Source organism: Ctenocephalides felis, unplaced genomic scaffold (genome assembly GCF_003426905.1).
Source record: "Ctenocephalides felis isolate EL2017-DRISC unplaced genomic scaffold, ASM342690v1 CF-g0.4_SCAFFOLD_01886, whole genome shotgun sequence".
Taxonomy (NCBI): Eukaryota; Metazoa; Arthropoda; class Insecta; order Siphonaptera; family Pulicidae; genus Ctenocephalides; species Ctenocephalides felis.
Genome location: NW_020538040.1, coordinates 113823957 through 113845851, shown reverse-complemented (window position 1 = coordinate 113845851; position 21895 = coordinate 113823957). Strand labels below are relative to the sequence as shown.

Sequence of the window (21895 nt, the reverse complement as noted above, 5' to 3'; positions counted from 1 at the left end):
ATAGGCTAGTTTGATGTGCAATCACTGACAATCACTGCATCACCTGTCAAACGCATGCTGACAATATCTTATATTGTTTTAATTTCTGGCACATCTCTGCTGCATTTTTCTTATTCATCATCATGAAGATATTATATTTTATTATTGTCATTGCATATAAGTGAATAGAAATTTTTTGCAAATGACAGTCTTCATTTGTTTTTAATGTCAAACAATGCCTCAAATATTTTCAATGTCAATCAATGATAACCGTTTTTTTTGCAATTTATTCCATTTATTTCTACAATCTAACTATATTTCTATAAATCATACAATCCTAAAAAATTTCCTTAACAAACTTCAGACGGATTTATCAAAATCCGAATAATCGTTTAGGAGGATTATCTTTTTATACACTATTACAGAAGAATTAGATATATGTTATATATATATATATATATATATATATATATATATATATATATATATATATGTATGATTCTGAATTTGATGTTGACATATGTATTAACAAAGTCTAATAATCGGGCATAACATCAATAAAAAACATGAATTTCTTTCAAAAATTTATTTTAAATCCATACGTAATACCATAGATTACTAAAGTTTTCCAAATTAACACTAAGATCAACTAATTGTAAGTACTAATTACTATTTTATTTTTTCTTTTCACTCCAATTCAATTGTTTTAGTTTTTAATTTTATTTTTAGTTTCCACTGAATGAAGGCTAGGATTATAGCCGAAACGTATGGATTTAAAATAAATTTTTGAAAGAAATTCATGTTTTTTATTGATGTTATGCCCGATTATTAGACTTTGTTAATATATATATATATATATATATATATATATATATATATATATGAAGATTTAGATTTTTTTGTTCGACGTTGAGTCATATCTTGAATGTTGATTTTCAGCCAATCGTCGAAATAAAAGAAAAATAAATAATAAAATATTTATTTATACGTTTCGACACGGATTGTGTGTAATCAATCATTCAGCAACCCTTTTTGAATTTTTTTTAAACAGTATCTAAAGAATTTTTACAAAGTTATAAAAAAATAAATTTAAAATATATTATGGATTAAAAGATAAAATGACAAGAAAAAAATTGATGCACACCACATCAGGAAAAACATTTGAAAATTTCTTTTTCTTTTTTTTCTTCGTGTTTTTTCATCGAGTGCATTCGGTTCTTGCTCAAAACTTACATTACACAAATCTTTAGTTTAAAGGGTATGGGCATGTTTCCATACAGAATTGGCCCCACCCTGGTATTTAAATAATTTTGATGCCATTTTATAGGTATTTTTGAGAAAATCCGATATACCAAATTTCAAATCCGTAGCTCATCATTTGGCCGAGATATCATTGAAAATGTGTGAAAGTGGCCCCTTTTTTCAAAGTCGTTTTTTGTCGCAACGGTGAAAGATATCAAAAAACAAATAACGGGATTATATTCATATCGATGTCTACTATATTTTTAATAACAAATATTGTTTAGTAATTATTTTTTAGTGCAGGAAAAAGTGAAAATAATTTTTCGTTTTGAATTTTCAGGTAGTGCGGTTGTTTGGACAAATTTTTAATTAGCATCATTAGAACGGCTATTCAATTTTCTTTTAGTGTGCAAAATTTTGTTTTATTTCACGTGGTAGAACACATTCAAAATTAGAAAAAACCTGAGCAAGTACACGCTCGCGCTCATATACTCGTATGTAGCACCCGCGTAAGTCGTCTCTCATTCGCAACGACAAGCAACAGCATTGCTCGCCGCGCGTCTTGATAAATTAAAACATTTTTAATAAAACACAATATATATACATTTATATTTTGAATAATTATATATTTATATGTATATGTATAATAATAACTATATTTTTATATAATTAAATATATATTATTTATATATTGCACAAGTATATTATATGATTTAATCATCATTAATAATTTATCAATTAATTATTACTTATTAATTAATTATTAATTATTATTTATTGATATTAATTATTAATACCACTAAATAAATAAAAAATAGATTAATAAAAAATATACATAATAATAGTATATCGGTATATGAGAACTATTCATGCTACAGCGCAATGTATACAAATGCAAGTAGACTAAGTTAGTCATAAATATATTAAATAATATCTTGAAGTTTTTTTTTTAAATTAGATAATATATAAGAATATATTGAATAGAATATCTCAATCTATAAATACTCATAATAATTATTGAACTACTGCACTATTGTGTATCATCCTTAATTAAAATATTTGAACATCAACATTCAAGATATATATATATATATATATATATATATATATATATATATATATATATATATATATATATTGAAAAGGGTTTCTTTTTCGAATTAATCCAATATATAAAAAATAAGTTTTTTTGTAGATGTTTAATTACAACGTTTCGGAACTAGATACGTTAATCATCAGGTTTTTCTATCAAGAACAATATTTACATGTAGAATAACAATATTAATGATGATGATTACAGAATAATAAACATTTTTATAATATAAAAGAATGGATTATGCACATTTTTTTTTAAAAATGTGTAACGATAATATATGGATATATAAATCAATATTGCAGGCAAAATAATTTTTGCTTCTGAATTTATTTGTTGTTCTTTTATTGTTACACGTTTTTTTATGCTTCCTTTTTTAAGAAAAAGTGCATAATCCATTTATATATATATATATATATATATATATATATATATATATAATATAGTCTTTTATTATTTTCTTTAGTCTTTAGTCTTATTTTCTTTATATATATATATATATATATATATATATATATATATATAAGCGAGAGGTTTTTCTTCAGATGGTGAAATAATATGATAAAAATTGTTTCTTGGGCATCCATCCAATAATTAAAAAAACAGTTTTAATGCAAAATGTTTTAATTAAGAGAACATACGTTTCGGGTCCAGATTTGACCCATCTTCAGTGCATACAAAGAAATTTTTTAAAAAAATATAACACAAAGAACAACACAAAAATGTAAACGAAAAAATAAGTATGAAATAAAAAATTGAAAAAACATCAAGTTATGAAAATTGTAAAAATTAAAATAAATAATGTTTTATTGTAAAAAAGGTTATTTCAAAAACACATCTTGTTAGTTTGGAGACAGAATTACGTATTGATAGTTTTAATGCAAAATGTTTTAATTAAGAGAACATACGTTTCGGGTCCAGATTTGACCCATCTTCAGTGCATACAAAGAAATTTTTTAAAAAAATATAACACAAAGAACAACACAAAAATGTAAACGAAAAAATAAGTATGAAATAAAAAATTGAAAAAACATCAAGTTATGAAAATTGTAAAAATTAAAATAAATAATATGTTTTATTGTAAAAGAGGTTATTTCAAAAACACATCTTGTTAGTTTGGAGACAGAATTACGTATTGATACTTCGAAACTTCGCAAACGTTGAAATACGATTATCAAACTATATGACAATTCTTAGAATATACCAACGGTATTTTCTTCACTGTTTGATTTTAGTTCTTTTTTCTATTAATTTAATTTAATAATTTGATCAGTGGAAAATAATGCAATTTGGGGAGTTGTTTCTATCGAAATGTAGGTGCAATTTATACAAAACATACCAAATGAATCAGACAAATTTAGAATAAAGTTCTGATTGGTGTATGAAGTCAATAGTAAATATATAATAAATGGATTTCCCTATTTGGGAAATGATAAGAGGAGAGATTGTTCAATTCTTCAATTGCATAGTTCTTTGTTTTGATAAATTCTTTCACAAATTTTGCAAAAAGTGTATAAATCAAATTTCATAACTCCCACAGTGTATAAAAATAAACGAAAATGCTTGTCCCAATAGAAATAGGAGAAAGCAGCAAAAGTGTACCGAAAACTATTAGATTTTGTATTAGTACATAGTTCGGTGAAAATATGGCAGACCAAGAACTGTAACATGGAGTCAAAAATTTGTAGGCGACGACTATAGAAATATTTCAACATTTTGATCCTAGCTGGATGAATGCTTTAAAGGTTTATAGAGAGGCGACGAATGAAACCATTTTTAGGCACGAATTTGTGTTTTATTTGATTTTTTAATTTGACGATGCATATTCAAAATCTCAAGAAAATCAAGTTGTTTTTTTTGTTTTTTTATTTTTTTTTAGAAATTATATAAAAATAAATTTAGATGAAACTTCATGATTTTTTTTTAAATGTTATAAACATTAAACAATCAATCAATCACTATCTGATTTAAATATTAAAGTTGATAACTTTTTAATTGCAGGTCATTTTGACCGCGCGCAGGGTAATGGGTATACACGAATTGTCGGTTGGTTTAGTGTTAATATTGTTATTCTTCATGTAAATAGTGTTATTGACAGAAGAACCTGACGATGGAACGTACCTAGTTCCGAAACGTCGTAATTAAACATGTACAAAAAAACTTATTGTTTTTTATTTATTGGATTAATTGTTCGGAAAAGAAACGCTTATCAATTTATTAAAAAAAAATCCAGAAAATATCAATTAAACGTATATATATATATATATAATTGATACTGAAATTTGTTTTTACTGCGTTTAAAATGTTTGCTTTTTATAGGATACTGAAAATGTTCAGCCCTTCAAACAAATTCATATATATGCTGATGATTCGCTTGAAACATCATCTTCAGAACATTCTCGAAGTCCTCTATCAATATATGAGATTTCCTCTCTTGAAAGTCCACCAAATGTCTTTTCCTTGTTTGCCAGAAATACTAAAGGAAATGTGATGCTAAACGACCATAAACGAAATGTTTTATGGGAAAAGTAAGTATTGCATAATTGTTTGAGTAACAATTCTCGTAAGAGTTTATATTTTATTTTGAAATATGCCTATAAAATAATTTGCACAATTACTAGATTTCTTCCGATTCCATGCGGTAACGAACGATGCACGGTTGAAACACCACTACCTGTTTTTACCTGGGCAGAGTCGGAGGAAGTTTGGCAAGCAATGTGCATGAAAGACCAACAAAGCAAAAATGAAAGAAATCCTGATATGTTTGACTCCCATCCAGGGATTCAACCAAGAATGAGGGCCATTCTCTTTGATTGGCTTATTGAAGTTTGTGATGTTTATAAACTTCATAGGGAAACTTACTATTTAGCTGTAGATTATATTGACAGATATTTATCTGGACCTAGAAAAGTATTAAAAAGTCAATTGCAATTAATAGGAATTACTTGTTTGTTTATTGCTGCCAAAATTGAAGAGATTTATCCTCCAAAGATATCTGAGTTTGCCTATGTTACAGACACTGCATGTACTGATGAGGAAATTTTGGGACAAGAAATAATAATTTTAAAGGTTTGCACTTCTTAGTCTTGGGTTTTGATAATCTAGCTCTTTTTATATGTATGGTGTATATATATATATATATATATATATATATATATATATATATATTTGAATAGTCTTGAATTTGATATTGATGTATATGTTTAATTTAAGTTTAAAATTTGGGCGTTACATCAATAAAAATAGTATGAAAGTTTTATTAAAAGTTTATTTAAAATCCATACGTTTCGGCTAGCATCTTAGCCATCATTCAGTGGTAATCAAGTTAACTATAAAAATTAAAACTAAATAAATATGTAAGAAATTTCATAGAAAAACAATAATAATAATAATAAAACACATACAATTTTGTATCCTAATACAGCATATGAAACCATTATTAATCCATGGTATGAGTATGTGCACATTGATAAAATATATATTTTTTAACATCACAAATGGTAAAACACACTAATAACCATGATAACTTAACAAGTTGTCAAAACTTTGTATTTACTTTTCGGAGTTTAAGATAGAAATGTCACATTTTTTCTTAAAGCAGTTTTTAGCATGTGTTCAAATTTTACGGGAAATTTAAAAAGCGATGAGATCTTGTCATTTTTTATGAAATTTTTTATGAAAGATTTAGAAGTTAATCTTTAATTTTTTCCAAACATTTCGACATAGGATTTTATGTCATCATCAATGGATATAAATATGGTCTTACATCAGTAACTAGCGCAAGGCACATAATTTCGCACTATCATATATACACTAACTTGTTTTTTTTTTTAGTTGAAATAGCATACCAACGTATTTGTGAAATATAATATATTTTGCACGGAAAAAGTAGTTACGCGTATATCTCCGAGGCGAGAATCTAGAGAATATTCTCGCCTCGGAGATTAACTTCTAATCCTTTGCCTTTATTTCATGTATTGCCCTTGAAGAACTTACTCATATTTCTCAACATCAAAACTAACTTCTTTAACATATATATATATATATATACATATATATAAGGTTGTCAAATATCTCCCTTCCGCTTTTTTGCTCTTTATTCAATGCTTTATAAAAAGTGTTACAGTGATCGGATTTAGTTCAAATATGCGCCGTTTTGTTCGATAATCTGTTTCCATCTAGACGGCAACTTCATAATACCTCCCTCGTAGAAGCCCCCCTCCTTATTTGCGAAGAACTCGGACAGCCACTTTTGACAAGCCTCTTTTGAGTTCAACTTTACGCCACCAAGGGCATTCGCCATGGACAGGAACAGGTGGTAATCACTTGGCGCTATGTCCGGGCTATATGGTGGATGCGATAAAACCTCCCATCCGAGCTCCCGTAGCTTCTGACGAGCCATCAACGAAGTGTGTGGTCTGGCGTTGTCCTGGTGGAACACTACACCCTTCCTGTTGGCCAATTCTGGACGCTTCTGGTCGATCGCCTGCTTCAAGCGGTCCAGTTGTTCGCAGTAGATGGTAGAATTAAGCGTCTGGCCATATGGGAGCAGCTCATAGTGGATGATTCCCTTCCAATCCCACCAAACACACAGCAAAACCTTCCTGGCCGTCAATCCCGGCTTGGCCACTGTTTGGGACGATTCACCGACCTTCGACCACGACCGTTTTCGCTTGATATTGTCGTATGTGATCCATTTTTCGTCGTCAGTCACCATCCGCTTCAAGAATGGGTCGAGTTCGTTCCGTTTCATGAGCATATCGCAGGCGTTGATTCGATCCAGGAGGTTTTTTTGCGTCAAATCATGCGGCACCCAAACATCAAGCTTTTTTTTGTATCCAGTCTTCTGCAGATGGTTTAAAATGGATTGGTGACTAACTCCCATCTCCTGGGCGATGTCACGAGATGCCACATGCCGGTCTAACTCGATGTTTTCCATGATTTGATCGGTATTTGTCGTCACAGGTCTTCCGCCGGCTGGCTTATCTATGGTGTCGTTTTCACCGGCTCTGAATCGTCGAAACCATTCCTCCGCGGTTCGAAGTTATAGAGTACCATCCCCCAAAACACCATTAATCTCACGGAACGTTTCTCTAGCGGATTTGCCTTTAACGAAGGAAAACTTTAAAATAGCGCGAATTTCGGCGTTAGTGAACTCCATGTTTACACGTCTATAACTGTTGAACGCTAATCATGCATAGCGTCGTTTTGTAGGTTATGTCAAGACCTTTCAAATTATGTATAGTATTGCCAGATACGAGCTCTGTAGCGCTTTGTACATAGCCGCGAAATTCAAAAGACAAAAAGGCGGAAGGGAGATATTTGACAACCTTATATATATATATATATATATATATATATATATATATATATATATATATATATATATATATATATATATTAGGGCGGTCCATTTGTATGGGTAAAAGAAGTCACTAGGCACATATGATTTTTGCATGCTAGGGATCGAAAGATACTTTGCCGAAGAAACCATATTTATAAAATGAATTCTGATGTTTCGTGCATTGGCCCAAAGATTGGGTCAAATTTTGAAAAATCCTGTGCTCCAATAGTATTCAAATGTATGACCGACTCCCACTACTTTGGAAGGCCGATCACCAATGCCCATGGTACACCCCCTGGGACCTTTCCTTAAACTATACAAAACTTGCATTATTTTTGGTACTTTACATGATAAAAATCAGCGATTTGTTTTTATTATAATTTTTATTTAATCATAACATATCTAAGTAAAACTTTGTTAAACTTATACATTATTGCTTGAAGTCTTTTTTTGTTTCAAGTCTAGAAAATTTCGCACGGCTCTCTGTCGGCGCCATAACTGCCTCTAGCTAGCATAGAAACGCAGAGAAAAATGCATTGGAAAAATTTAAACAAAAAAAAATTAATAATTTTTTTTGTGAAAAAGTTTATTGTGTGTGTATGAATTAATATCTGAAAAAAATTGGTTTAAATAAAAAGATTTTTTTGCTGAGTAAATACCAAAAATGATTGATTGATGATGATTTTTTGCAACTTTTGTATGGCAGACCTCTATGGGGAGGTCCCAAGGGGATGATGGGCACGGATGGATTGGGTCGATCATACATTTGGACGCGATTGAGGCACTATAAATGGGCCAAAACGGAATTTTTCAAAATTCAATTTTTTATCTTTGGGTTAATGCATGAGACATCAGAATTCATTTTAGAGATATGGTTTCTTTGGCAAAGTATCTTATTTTGATCCCTATTACCTAAAAATCAGATGAGCCTATGCGTCTTTTAAATTGACCACCCCTAATATATATATATATATATATATATATATATATATATATACACATACATGTACAAACACATATACAGTAGAATCCGATTAGTATGACGCCGGATATATTGACAACCGCTTAATATGACGTAATCGCACTGGGAATTTGGTTTCCATATAAAATTCCTTAAAAAAACAGCTGTCTAGTCGGATATATTGACCTCGCTTACATTGACATGTCGCTTATAATGTCTCATTTTTGCAAAAAAATATGTCCAATTATAATGACCGACAAGATTTTACATGATGCGGCCAAGTCTACGAAAGCAATTGCTATGTCTTTTGTGCACAATAGCACCAGGAACTGTTTTTACAATAAAATTATGTAAAGAAATCAATCAAAAATTACTGATTACTTACATTAAAAAATCACATTTGTATGTTTATGGGTAGGGTAGACCAATTATTAATGGTCCACCACGGATATCTCAAAAACAAATAAAATTAGATTTTTTTTTAACAATTATATTTGATAGTAGAGGGCGAAAAATGTATAAATTCATAACCAGCCATCACCTTTATTCTTATGACTTTGCTATCAGAAGATAAGCAGCACATGACTACGATAAAAAGGACCAGCTGAACCTTTACTTTGGCAAAGGTGTAAGCGTGTAAGCAATAAAATAGTAAAGTTTAAAAAAAAAGCAATTTTACAAGAGATTAATTGAATAAATTGTTATTCCGGCTCTTCTGATAAATATTTCTGTCTAATAGCAGATCAATGTAATGTACTGTGTTGTCCTTTTAACAAATGTACAGCGTAAAATGCCTTTAAAATTTAATGAAAGAAATTGCATCTGTTCGCCCCCTGGTTGTTCTACTTTACCCCCTATGTGAGGTAAATGGGTCAGATATCAAATGTTTAAAAAATAATAAAAAATATAATATCTATATAATTAGGAATTATGTACGTATGTATGTAAGTTTTTCTGAACATAGTTCGATAGATGCTACTTTTATGTATGTTATGTGTTGTTCATTGGGTTTAGACAGTAAAATTACCGTAAGTCAAATTGGACCGTTGTGCCCCGCCCTACCCTATGTCAATTTTATTTTATATTAAATTTTAATTAAAACGTTTGTATAGGCTTTTCTTTTAAATTACTGAAACATGTAACATATTTGCATATTAAAAAGTTTTTCTTCAGTACGCTTTTAATGACGATCGGTTAGTATGACGAGATTTCGGCGTCCCTTCGATGTCATACTAAGCGGATTCTACTGTGTATATATATATATATATATATATATATATATATATATATATATATTAATTTGGAAATATGAACAAACAACACTCTTCTTGCACTAATTTATTAAATAATAATTTTCACAAACGTTTCGAGACTAGGTTTGTCTCATCATCAGTGTGTTGATGTGTGAACACACTGATGATGAGACAAACCTAGTCTCGAAACGTTTGTGAAAATTATTATTTAATAAATTAGTGCAAGAAGAGTGTTGTTTGTTCATATTTCCAAATTAATATCTATTATCCACTCAGAATACATTTGATATATATATATATATATATATATATATATATATATATATATATATATATATATATATATATATATATATGAGTGAGTTCTTGAGGGCGATACATCAAACAAAGAAAAGCCAAAGATTTATAAAATAATCTTTATTTCCAAACGTTTCGACATTCAATTTAATGTCATCATCAGTGGATCTAAAAACAGTATGAAAATTAGTATATCTAGGTAATTATAATATATGTGGATTGGTAAAGGAACTATACAATAAGAGAAAAATTAACAAACAGCAACACTTAACGACAAACCAAATATAAAAGATAGGAAAGGTAGTAGAGATTAGAATTAAATAAATAATTAAAAAATATAGGCAAATATATATATATATATATATATATATATATATATATAAACATACAATATATGTAAACTCGTGTATATGTAAAGCAAACAAAATATTTATGAAGATGGATAATACATATAAAATACAAGTGGACTTACATTATGTTGGTTGGTTACATATAGAGAGGTGTACACAGCACTAGAGATTGGCACTAACATTTATACAACTAACTTGTCAACACTATGCATTTTTTATAATTTTTTGTATGATGTAAACAGAAAAATGATAGTTTTATTGAACAAAAATGTACATAGAAATTATGTAATTTCTGCCACGACTTCTGTACTTTGCAAGTACCGAGGCATGTATAAAAGCCAACACATGTTTTGAGAGATTTTTAAGGGTCATTCCATGATTGTTATGGGCGGGTAGGTAGAAAATGGTCGGAGTTGAAACTAGTAATGTTAGGCTAGGTTTGTATGGTTAGAAATAGGAGAAAAAAATTGGAAATGTTATTTAGTATTACTAGGTAGTTATACTAATAACTCAAATAACTAAAATAAAAAATTTTTAGGGTTTATTCAAAATTTGCTATGCATGGGTAGGTAAAGCTCGGGTATCAAGGCTGAAGTTAAACTAGGAGGTGTTGGCAAGGTTAGTAAGGTCAGAATTAGTTTTGTTCAGAGGAGATAAATTTGGAAACATTATTTAGTATTACTTGGTAGTTATCGCAGAGTAAGGAGGAATCCGATCTTTTGTTCACCGCGTGGTCACAAATTGATATGAAACAAGATTCTGCAAAACGTCTCTGAATGGTGTTCCGTTCATGGTAGAGAATACTGGCATTATAAAAGTTAAAGGAGTGTTTGAAATTTTTTATGTGTTCTGTTATCATAGTTTGGTTTTGGTTGGGGTTTTTCGAATTATTGTCGTGTTGTTTGAGTCTTTTTATTAAATTTTGTCCGGTTTCACCTATGTAAGTAGAAGGGCAATCATTAACTTCCCGTAGGGCAAGTTATAGTAATCGCAAAAAAATCGAAAATGAAAATTTTTGCATTTCTCGACGTTTCAAAGGTTTCTGAATATTTTGGCATACCTTAGAAAAAATGGATGTATGTGTGTGTGTGTGTGTGTGTGTGTGTATGTATGTATGTATGTATGTATGTATGTATGTATGTATGTATGTATGTGTGTGTATGTATGTGCGGATACAAATTTTCGTCGACGATTTCGGGAACACGGATCAACCGATTTGAATAATTCAAAAAACATTCGATTCGTATTGATAAGGAGACGTGCTGATTAGTTTTTGGCGAAGGCAGGTCTAGCCGTTCCAAAGATACGGGGCAAAAAGTGCCGAAAACGGTAACTCAGTTTTTAAGAGAACGGAGCGTCCGATTTGAATAATTCAAAAAACATTTCACTTGTATTGACAAGATTAAGAATCGATAACATTTTCATGAAGGTAGGTCTAGCGGTTTCGGAGATATGGAGGAAGAAGTAAAAAAATGAGCCATTTGGCGGTCAAAAATGATCATTAGACATATGCACATCAAATTATCAGATATTTTATAGAGATTTTATCAATAAGTACACATTTTGTTAACATTCCTATGGGTTCCGTACCAATGCTTATGCGTTAGACGGCGACGCGGGGCTTACGCGCTTTATATTTTGTCCCTATGCAGTTAAAGCAGTACGATTGCTTTGAAAAGAAAGTTCAGATCTTCCACAATATGTCAAAATAAAGAAAAAAAAAATTTTTTTCAAAAAAAAAAAAAATTAAATTTTTTTTTTTTAAAAAAAATTTTTTTTCAAAAAAAATTAATTTTTTGTCCAATCTATAGTTTCTCAAAAATCTTATTTTTTCAAAGTAATTTTTTTTCAAAAATAATCATTTTTAAAAAAATAATAATTTTTGGTACGGGAAGTTCCAGCAATTTGCCTTAAGGCACGATGCCTTAATTGCCTTAAGACAGAATTCCACTTACAGCTAGTTGCAATTTATTTTGTAGACAATGTTGGAAGTACGTTCTATACTAGTGGGAGATTTCAGGTTTGTGTAGAGGGATTTAAGAGTTAGATCTATGTTGCAGGTTAGTCTGATGTCTACCTTATGAAAAAGTTTTTTCCACACTGGAAAAAGTTCTTTTACGTAAGGTAAACAAACGTTGCCTATATAGTTGTTGTCTTTAGAATTTTTTTCTGGGGAAAAAGAAGAATGCATACTGTTGAGGATTTTAAGTCTGTTGGATGTAACGGAGTTGATGAGGTGCGGTGGATATGAGTTGTTAATTAAAGTTGTGCGGATGAAGGATAAGTTAGAGGGCCAAAATTGTTTGTCTGAGAGTAGGATGGCATGGTCGACTAAATTAATAATAGTGCCTATCTTCATGCTAGAAGGGTGGTAAGAGTGATAATTTAAATACCTACCCGACCAAGTAGGTTTTTTTTTTTTATTTTAGTTATTTGAGTTATTAGTATAACTACCTAGTAATACTAAATAACATTTCCAATTTTTTTCTCCTATTTCTAACCATACAAACCTAGCCTAACATTACTAGTTTCAACTCCGACCATTTTCTACCTACCCGTCCATAACAATCCTGGAATGACCCTTAAAAATCTCTCAAAACATGTGTTGGCTTTTATACATGCCTCGGTACTTGCAAAGTACAGAAGTCGTGGCAGAAATTACATAATTTCTACTTACATTTTTGTTCAATAAAACTATCATTTTTCTGTTTACATCATACAAAAAATTATAAAAAATGCATAGTGTTGACAAGTTAGTTGTATAAATGTTAGTGCCAATCTCTAGTACTGTGTACACCTCTCTATATGTAACCAACCAACATAATGTAAGTCCACTTGTATTTTATATGTATTATCCATCTTCATAAATATTTTGTTTGCTTTACATATATACGAGTTTACATATATTGTATGTTTATATATATATATATATATATATATATATATATATTGTTGCCTATATTTTTTAATTATTTATTTAATTCTAATCTCTACTACCTTTCCTATCTTTTATATTTGGTTTGTCGTTAAGTGTTGCTGTTTGTTAATTTTTCTCTTATTGTATAGTTCCTTTACCAATCCACATATATTATAATTACCTAGATATACTAATTTTCATACTGTTTTTAGATCCACTGATGATGACATTAAATTGAATGTCGAAACGTTTGGAAATAAAGATTATTTTATAAATCTTTGGCTTTTCTTTGTTTGATGTATCGCCCTCAAGAACTCACTCACATATTTCAACATCAAAATTAACTACTAAATCATATATATATATATATATATATATATATTAACAAAGTCTAATAATCGGGCATAACATCAATAAAAAACATGAATTTCTTTCAAAAATTTATTTTAAATCCATACGTTTCGGCTATAATCCTAGCCTTCATTCAGTGGAAACTAAAAATAAAATTAAAAACTAAAACAATTGAATTGGAGTGAAAAGAAAAAATTAAATAGTAATTAGTACTTACAATTAGTAGATCTTAGTGTTAAATTGGAAAATTTTAATAATCCATGGTATTAGGATATGGTAATGCACTACACTATGTATTATAAACATTAACTTGAAATTACACAATATTTTCACAAAATACTGATTTGAAAAAATCACAAATGGATAGTGTGTTATTCGTAGACTGGTTGAAGATGTAATGGAGAAAGACATTTTTTAAAAAATATTTTTACCAAGATTCTAACATGTGTGGAACGAATTGCGAATCCTTTGCACGAACGCTTTTATTGTTTTGTAAGAAATTTGGAAATGTTATCTAAATAGAAGAGATTTGTGTCGCACAGCGTGTTGAGTTCATTCCGTTTATTTATTGTCTTATTGTTATAAATAGTTAAAAAAGATCCCTCTATAATTCTTCGTTTAAATAAATTTTGTTCGAATTGTAGTATAGTCGGATTAGAAAAGTCCATATTGTGTTTTAAAGTGTATATATGGTCTGCAAGTACAGTTTTGAATTGTTTGGGGTTTTTTGAATTGTTTTTATGTTGTTGTAACCGTTTATTGAGATATATATATATATATATATATATATATATATATATATATATATATATATATATATATATATATATATATATATATATATGATGATAGTTTTGTCGACGCTGATACAAATATTTTTGCAGCCCAACCGTCGAATTAAAAAAAAAAAAAATTAAATAATAAAATTATTTATTCCATTAAACGTTTTGACTCTTGATGTGTGTCATCATTCAGTAATCTAAAAAAAACATATAACATAAATACACAGTTGATGATAAATATAATATATAAAAGGAGGAAATTATACATACCAAATCAGGAAAAACAACAGAAAAAATTAATTAAAATGTAAAAATTGATTGAACACTAAATTTGTGTAAAATAATAAGATACTATTCTATGAACTAACGAGAAATAGAAGGAGCACATATTGCCCTCCTATATTTGATGTTATTGATAGCATGACATTGTGGTCACTGATCAAGGTTACAACGTAGTGTAGTACCCGCACATGTAATGAAGGAGTGGGAGAGAGATGTGAGAAACGAAAGGGGAAAAGAAAACAGGGAAATATAACGAACGAAAAATTCTAAAACTGTATTGAATTACTTTTCATGAAATTAATGATGACTTTGTAACTGTCATGTAAGAGATGAGTGGAATTACGTTTGTTTACACAAGAAGTATTAAGGGATATAAGTAAAGACTCAACTATCTGTCTAAGGTCACAATTTTTTTTCAATATAAAGGATGGAAGGATTTGACATGTTAAAAGAGCGGTTCAAGTTTATCATATGTTCAGAAAGCATCGTTTTGAATTGATTTGGGTTTCTAGAATTATAAATATGTTGATTAACCCTTTTGTATATATATTGGGAGCTTTCACCAATGTAACAACTATTGCAATCATTGCAGTTCAACCTGTAAACAGAATCAGTAACCCTATCAGAGGGAGTTTTTGATTTAAGAGAAGAAAAAAGGCAACTGAAAGTGTTGTCAAAACTGAAAACCAAAAGAAAATCTTCAGCCGCAAATAACTTTCTTAAAAAATAAGAAAAATTGCTTAAAAAGGATAAACAAATAACACCTTTATATTTATCTAAAGAGGAAGAATTAAATTTTGAAAAAGAATTGTTAAGATAGGAAGAACGAGAAGAAGTTATTCAAAACAGAACGAACTAAAGATAGGATTTTTCCCAAAAAATCTGATCACTTAACAAAATGGCCCTATCTATTAAGGAAATGACAACTGAAATTTTTATAGAACGAGAGTGATAGGAAATATAATTTAAATATCGACCAGACCAAGTTGGTTTGTGGAACCAGTCAGTGGTTTCTAAAACTTTCTACTTTTTCTTCTTTGAATTTAAAATTAATTTAAGCTATTAACAAACAAAATTTTCTTTTGCGTTGTCGTAAATTTAAATTGTTACACAAGTTTTTTGATACAAAATCTATGTTCTGTAAATTCAATCATTTATCTTCCCCTCCCTTGACCAAAAAGTTTTGTAGTATTAGTTTTGAGGCCATGACACTTGAAATAAAAAATAGCTTTTTTTATATTTCATCTCTCAAAAATAAAATTGATTCCATAAAACAAGTTTTAACTTCTATTTTAGAACCTTTTATATTAAACAACTTTCTTGAATGTGAAAATCTAAAATATGATAAAATTTTCTCAAAAATCAAACAGTCACACATCAATAAATTCAATAAACTTTTAGAGAATCACAATAAATTTTTTGTTCCATTAATTAAAGCAGATTCAGTTGATAAATGGCTCAAAAACTTTTCTAATACTCCTATTCCATCTAATAGTACATTTTTGCTCTTGGTCCGAAATTTTCCCTTCCTCCTTCAAAATCTAAATTCAATTTTTCAAAAGTCCTTAGTAATTTGGAGATTGGCATTAGTAAATTAAAAGACTTTGAAAAAGAAACAAATTTTAGGTCTATCGCATGTAATAATCTTTTATCTTTTTTTTAAAAAAATAATTCTAACGTTTGTTCTTTCCTTTTATATTTGGAAGTTGTAAGAGATCTCAAATTATGTAAAAAGTTTTTGAATGATAATCCTGATATTTTAGTTACTAAAGCTGATAAGGGAAATCTTACAGTTGTTGTTGACAGGTCTGATTATTTTTCAAAAACTTATGATTTATTAGATGACGGTAATTTGTATAAATCTCTTGTTAATGATCCCACTGACCACTTGAATAGAAAAATACACAAACTTATTAGTACTTTAATTTCTAAAAAACAAATCTCTAAATCTTTAGGCTTTTCTCTGAAAGTTTTTCATCCTAGTCTTCCATCCTAGAAGACTTACTGTCTTCCTAAGGTTCACAAACCAAATTTACCATTCAGACCTATCGTTTCTGACATAAACTCTCCTTTAAGCAAACTCTCAAAATTTATTACTTCTATCCTTTCAAAAGTTACCATTTCTTCCAAATTTAACGTTTCCAATTCTTTCAATTTAGCTAAAATTTTAAACAATTCCGAAATTCCTTCCAACTTTTCTTTAGCCAGTTTTGACGTCATTTCCTTGTTTACCAATATTCCTTGGGATCTTGCTTTACAGGCAGTCAATGACTGTTGGAACGACATCCAACCTCACACATCTATTGACTTGATTTGGTTTAAAACTATTGTAAATTTCATTTTTGAAAATACTTACTTTTGTTTTGACAATAAATTTTTTTCACAAATTCTGGGTTTGCCCATGGGGTCTAGTATTAGTCTTCCTGTGGCTGATTTAACATTACAAATTTTAGAAAATTTTATTCTGACAAATCTTCCCATTCAACCCTATTTTTATTATAGATATGTTGATGACATCCTCTTGTGCTTAGATAATGATTATGTATCCCACTCTTTAAATTCTTTTAATTCTTTTAATAAGCATTTGCAGTTCACCTGTGAACTTGAAGTTAGTAATTCTATTAGTTTCTTAGACTTAAAACTTACAAGAAACAATAATGTCATCCTCACTGACTGGTTCCAAAAACCAACTTGGTCTGGTCGATATTTAAATTATTTTTCCTATCACTCTCGTTCTATAAAAATTTCACTTGTCATTTACTTAATATATAGGGCCATTTTGTTAAGTGATAAGATTTTTTGGGAAAAAAACCTATCTTTAGTTCGTTCTGTTTTGAATAATAATCCTTATCCTTCATATTTAGTTAATAACGTCATTAAAAATAGATTAGAATTTTTACAAAACAATTTAAACAGTTCTTCCTATCTTAACAATCCTTTTTCAAAATTTAATTCTTCCTTTTTAGATAAATATAAAGGTGTTATTTGTTTAGCCTTTTTAAGCAATTTTTCTTATTTTTTAAAAAAGTTATTTGCCGCTGAAGATTTTCTTTTGGTTTTCAGTTTTGACAACACTTTCAGTTGCCTTTTTTCTTCTCTTCAATCAAAAACTCCCGCTGATAGGGTTACTGATTCTGTTTACAATAGTTGTTTCTAAAAATAAGTCCACTTCTGCCTCGGGTTGTGTAGAGATAATATAGCCTCTGGTCTGTGCAATAATACTTAAAAAAAAAAATTGTTTTTTCTACAGTTTTGCAAAACAAAACTCGCATTTTTCTTATGAAAAAAATCATGATTATCGACTGGTTGGTTGTATCAATGTTAGTGCAAAATTCTGTGATGTGTACACATTTTTAGATATAAAATGCTATGTTCAGTATCCACTGATGATGATATTAAATTGAATGTCGAAACGTTTGGAATTAAAGATTATTTTATAAATCTTTGCCTTTTCTTTGTTTGATGTATTGCCCTCACTCATATATATATATATATATATATATATATATATATATATATATATATACAACAAACGTAACTTACATAAGTATGGTCTTACATCAGTAACTAGCGCATGGTACATAATTTTGCACTATCATATATACACTAACTTGTTTTTTGTTTTTGTTGAACAATAGCATGTTGAGCATAGCAAAATATTTGTGAAATATAATATATTTGCACGGTGAAAGTAGTTTATGCGTACGTTTCCGAGGCAATAATGCCACATGTGTTTAAAAATTATTCGAAGAGACCGTTTGAAGGATAGTTGGCGAGTTTTTTTACAATCAGCGTTTCGAAGTGTGGGTGAAGAGGCTAAGGTTCAAAGTTCGGGATCGTACCGCGTAAGGGTAGGTTTACAGGTTCGAAATTAAGCTAGTTAAGAGGAAACAAATTTGGAAATATTATTGAGTATCACCTGATAATTTTCAAAGAGTAAGGAGGCATCACACCTTTTATTAAGATTTATTAATGCTGATTAAACAAGATTCAGCAAACCTTCTCTGAATAATGTTCCGTTTGTGATAAAGTATACTAGCGTTGTGAAAGTTAAAAGAATGTTTTTATATGTTCTGTTATCATGGCTTGATTTTGTCGCGGATTTTTTGAGTTATTATCATGTTGTTTTAGTCGTTTTATTAAATTCTGTCTAGTTTCACATATGTAAATGGAATCACAATCATTTCATTTTAATTTATATTCAATATTTGATGTGCGTTCTAAACTAGTGGGTGATTTGAGGTTGGAAAAAAGAGAGCTAAGGGTTAAGTCTATGTTACAAATTAATCTTAAGTCGACCTTGTGAAACAGTTTTTTCCAAATGGGAAAGAGTTCTTTAATAAACAGGAGACAAACATTGCCAATAATTGTCTTATGTCTTGTTATTGTCTTTGGAGATTTAGGTTGATGAAGAAGAGGTATTAATGTTATTATTGAGAAATTTGAGTTTATTGTTCGTGACAGAGTTTATGAGATTAGAAGGATAAGAGTTATTGATAAGTGTTGTGTGGATTAACAATAAATTAGCAGACCAAAATTGTTTGTCAGAGAGAAGTATGGCGTGGTCAACTAAATTAATTATAGTTCCTACTTTCATGCTAGAGGGGTGATAAGAATGAAAGTTTAAATACCTACCCGACCAAGTAGGTTTTTGGTACCATTTGTAATGATACGGTTATCTAAGGATTTTATAATTTTGACGTCAAGAAAGCTGATAGAATTATTCTGTTCTTTTTTGAAAGTGAGGGAGAGATTCTTGAGTCAATAAAATTTATAATTTCTAACACCTATTTTGAATTCAACGACCATTTCTATTTCCAAATTTTTGGAACACCTATGGGTTCTTCTATATCTCCAGCACCCGCTGAATTATCTTTACAATATTTAGAGACCAGAGTGTTTAATTCTTGCAAATTAATCTTCAAATTTATTACAGATACGTGGATGACATTTATACTTGTGTGCCGGTTAAAAACTTTGAACTTTTATTCCACTATTTCAACTCTTTCAATGAACATTTCTCCTTCACTTTCGAAAAAGAACAGAACAATTCTAACAACTTTCTTGACATCAAAATTATAAAATCCTTAGATAACCGTATCATCACAAATTGGTACCAAAAACCTACTTGGTTGGGCAGGTAAATTAAACAAATTAAAATGCAATGATTGTGATTCCATTTACATAGGTGAAACTGGACAGAATTTAATAAAACGACTAAAACAACATGATAATAACTCAAAAAATCCGCGACAAAATCAAACCATGATAACAGAACTTATACAAAATTTAGTATACTTTATCACGAACGGAACATTTTTTAGAGAAGGTTTGCTGAATCTTGTTTAATCAGCATTAATAAAAGGTGTGATGCCTCCTTACTCTGTGAAAATTATCAAACGATACTCAATAATGTTTCCAAATTTATTTCCTCTTAACTAGCTTAATTCCGAACCTGTAAACCTACCCTTACGCGGTGCGGTCCCGAACTTTGAATCTTAGCCTCTTCACCCACACTTCGAAACGCTGATTGTAAAATAAACTCGCCAACTATCCTTCAAACGGTCATATTCAAACGGTAAATAATTTTTAAACACATGTGGCATTATTGCCTCGGAAACGTACGCATAAATTACTTTCTCCGTGCAAAATATATTAGATTTCACAAATATTTTGCTTTGCTCTGTTCAACAAAAACAAAAAACAAGCTAGTGTATATATGATAGTGCAAAATTATGTGCCATGCGCTAGTTACTGATGTAAGACCATATTTATGTAAGTTACCTTTGTTGTTCATATATGTGTATAGTATAGAATAGAATAGAATAGAATAGAACTTTATTAAAATTCAATAGTTACAATTTAAGTCATTTACAATACATAATTATTCTAAAAATTCATTTATAAAATAATAGGGATTATTTAGTAAATAATTTTTAACAATATTTTTAAAGGTGAATCTTGTTTTGCATCTCCATCCATCAGGTAGCTTATTATAGATCTGGGCACCCAATGTAGTTCTTAGCGATGATTTGAGTTTGATTTTTGGACATATCACTGCATTTTTATTCCGCGTATTGTGGTCGTGGACATCACTTCTCAATAAATGATTAGTTTTATCCGCATGCACCGCAATAGCTTGTTGCCAAATATAAATGTTTGTGACAGTCAAAATTTTGTGTTTTATGAATAGCGGCCTGCAAGACTCCCGAGGTGAGACTCCTTCTATTGCTCTAACCGCCTTCTTTTGTAGATCCATAACTTTAGAAGTGTGTGCACTATGTCCCCAAGCTAATATTCCGTATGAAAGTACAGAATGGAACATAGCAAAGTAGGTTTCCCTGGCACATTCCTGGTTTATTATGGATCTAATTCTTCTAATGGCATAAACGGCTTTCGAGAGCCTTGCGCATAGCAACTCTATATGTTTGGCCCAGGTCAGCAAACTATCCATTGTTAGTCCCAAGTATTTGACTTCACCGCCTTGGAGTTCAACATGTCTTCTACTAGCTGTAAAATTAATAGAAACAGTTTTATTTTTATTCAGAACAATTTTATTGGCGAGGAACCACTCTTCAGCTTGTTTATAAGCATTTTGCCTCTTTTCATTCATAACTTTTATGTCTTTGCTTGCAACTGCCAGTGCCGTATCGTCTGCAAACTGAGTCGAATGGCAATTCAAGTTGGAGGGCAGGTCATTCACAAATATTAAGAATAGTAGCGGACCTAAAATACTGCCTTGGACAATTCCAATATCTGGTACTACTTCTGCATTACTGAGCTTATATTGCCAGTCGACGAATTGTTGACGATTCGTGAAGTAGGATTGCATCAGCGTTAACGGAACACCTCTCAGTCCATAATATTCAAGTTTTTTCAGAAGTATTTTGTGTGGTACGCAATCGAATGCCTTACTAAGGTCACAGAACAGCGCACCGCAATGTTCATGATTCTCTAAAGAATCTTGTATGAAATTTAGAAAATTTACTATGGCGTCGATCGTATTCAACCCCTTTCTAAACCCAAATTGACTGTTGTTTGAAT

At 29.8% G+C, this 21895-nt stretch overlaps 1 protein-coding gene across 2 annotated transcripts in view; it reads left to right on the top strand.

Moving 5' to 3' along the window:
* LOC113377101 (G1/S-specific cyclin-E) overlaps positions 1–21895 on the top strand; it is a 79959-nt gene that overhangs the window by 39112 nt on the left and 18952 nt on the right. For both annotated transcript variants that reach the window (XM_026617296.1, XM_026617297.1), the window contains exons 4-5: positions 4634–4842; positions 4936–5383. In XM_026617296.1, coding sequence (XP_026473081.1) covers positions 4634–4842; positions 4936–5383 — 657 coding nt within the window. The remainder of the gene's footprint in view (positions 1–4633; positions 4843–4935; positions 5384–21895) is intronic.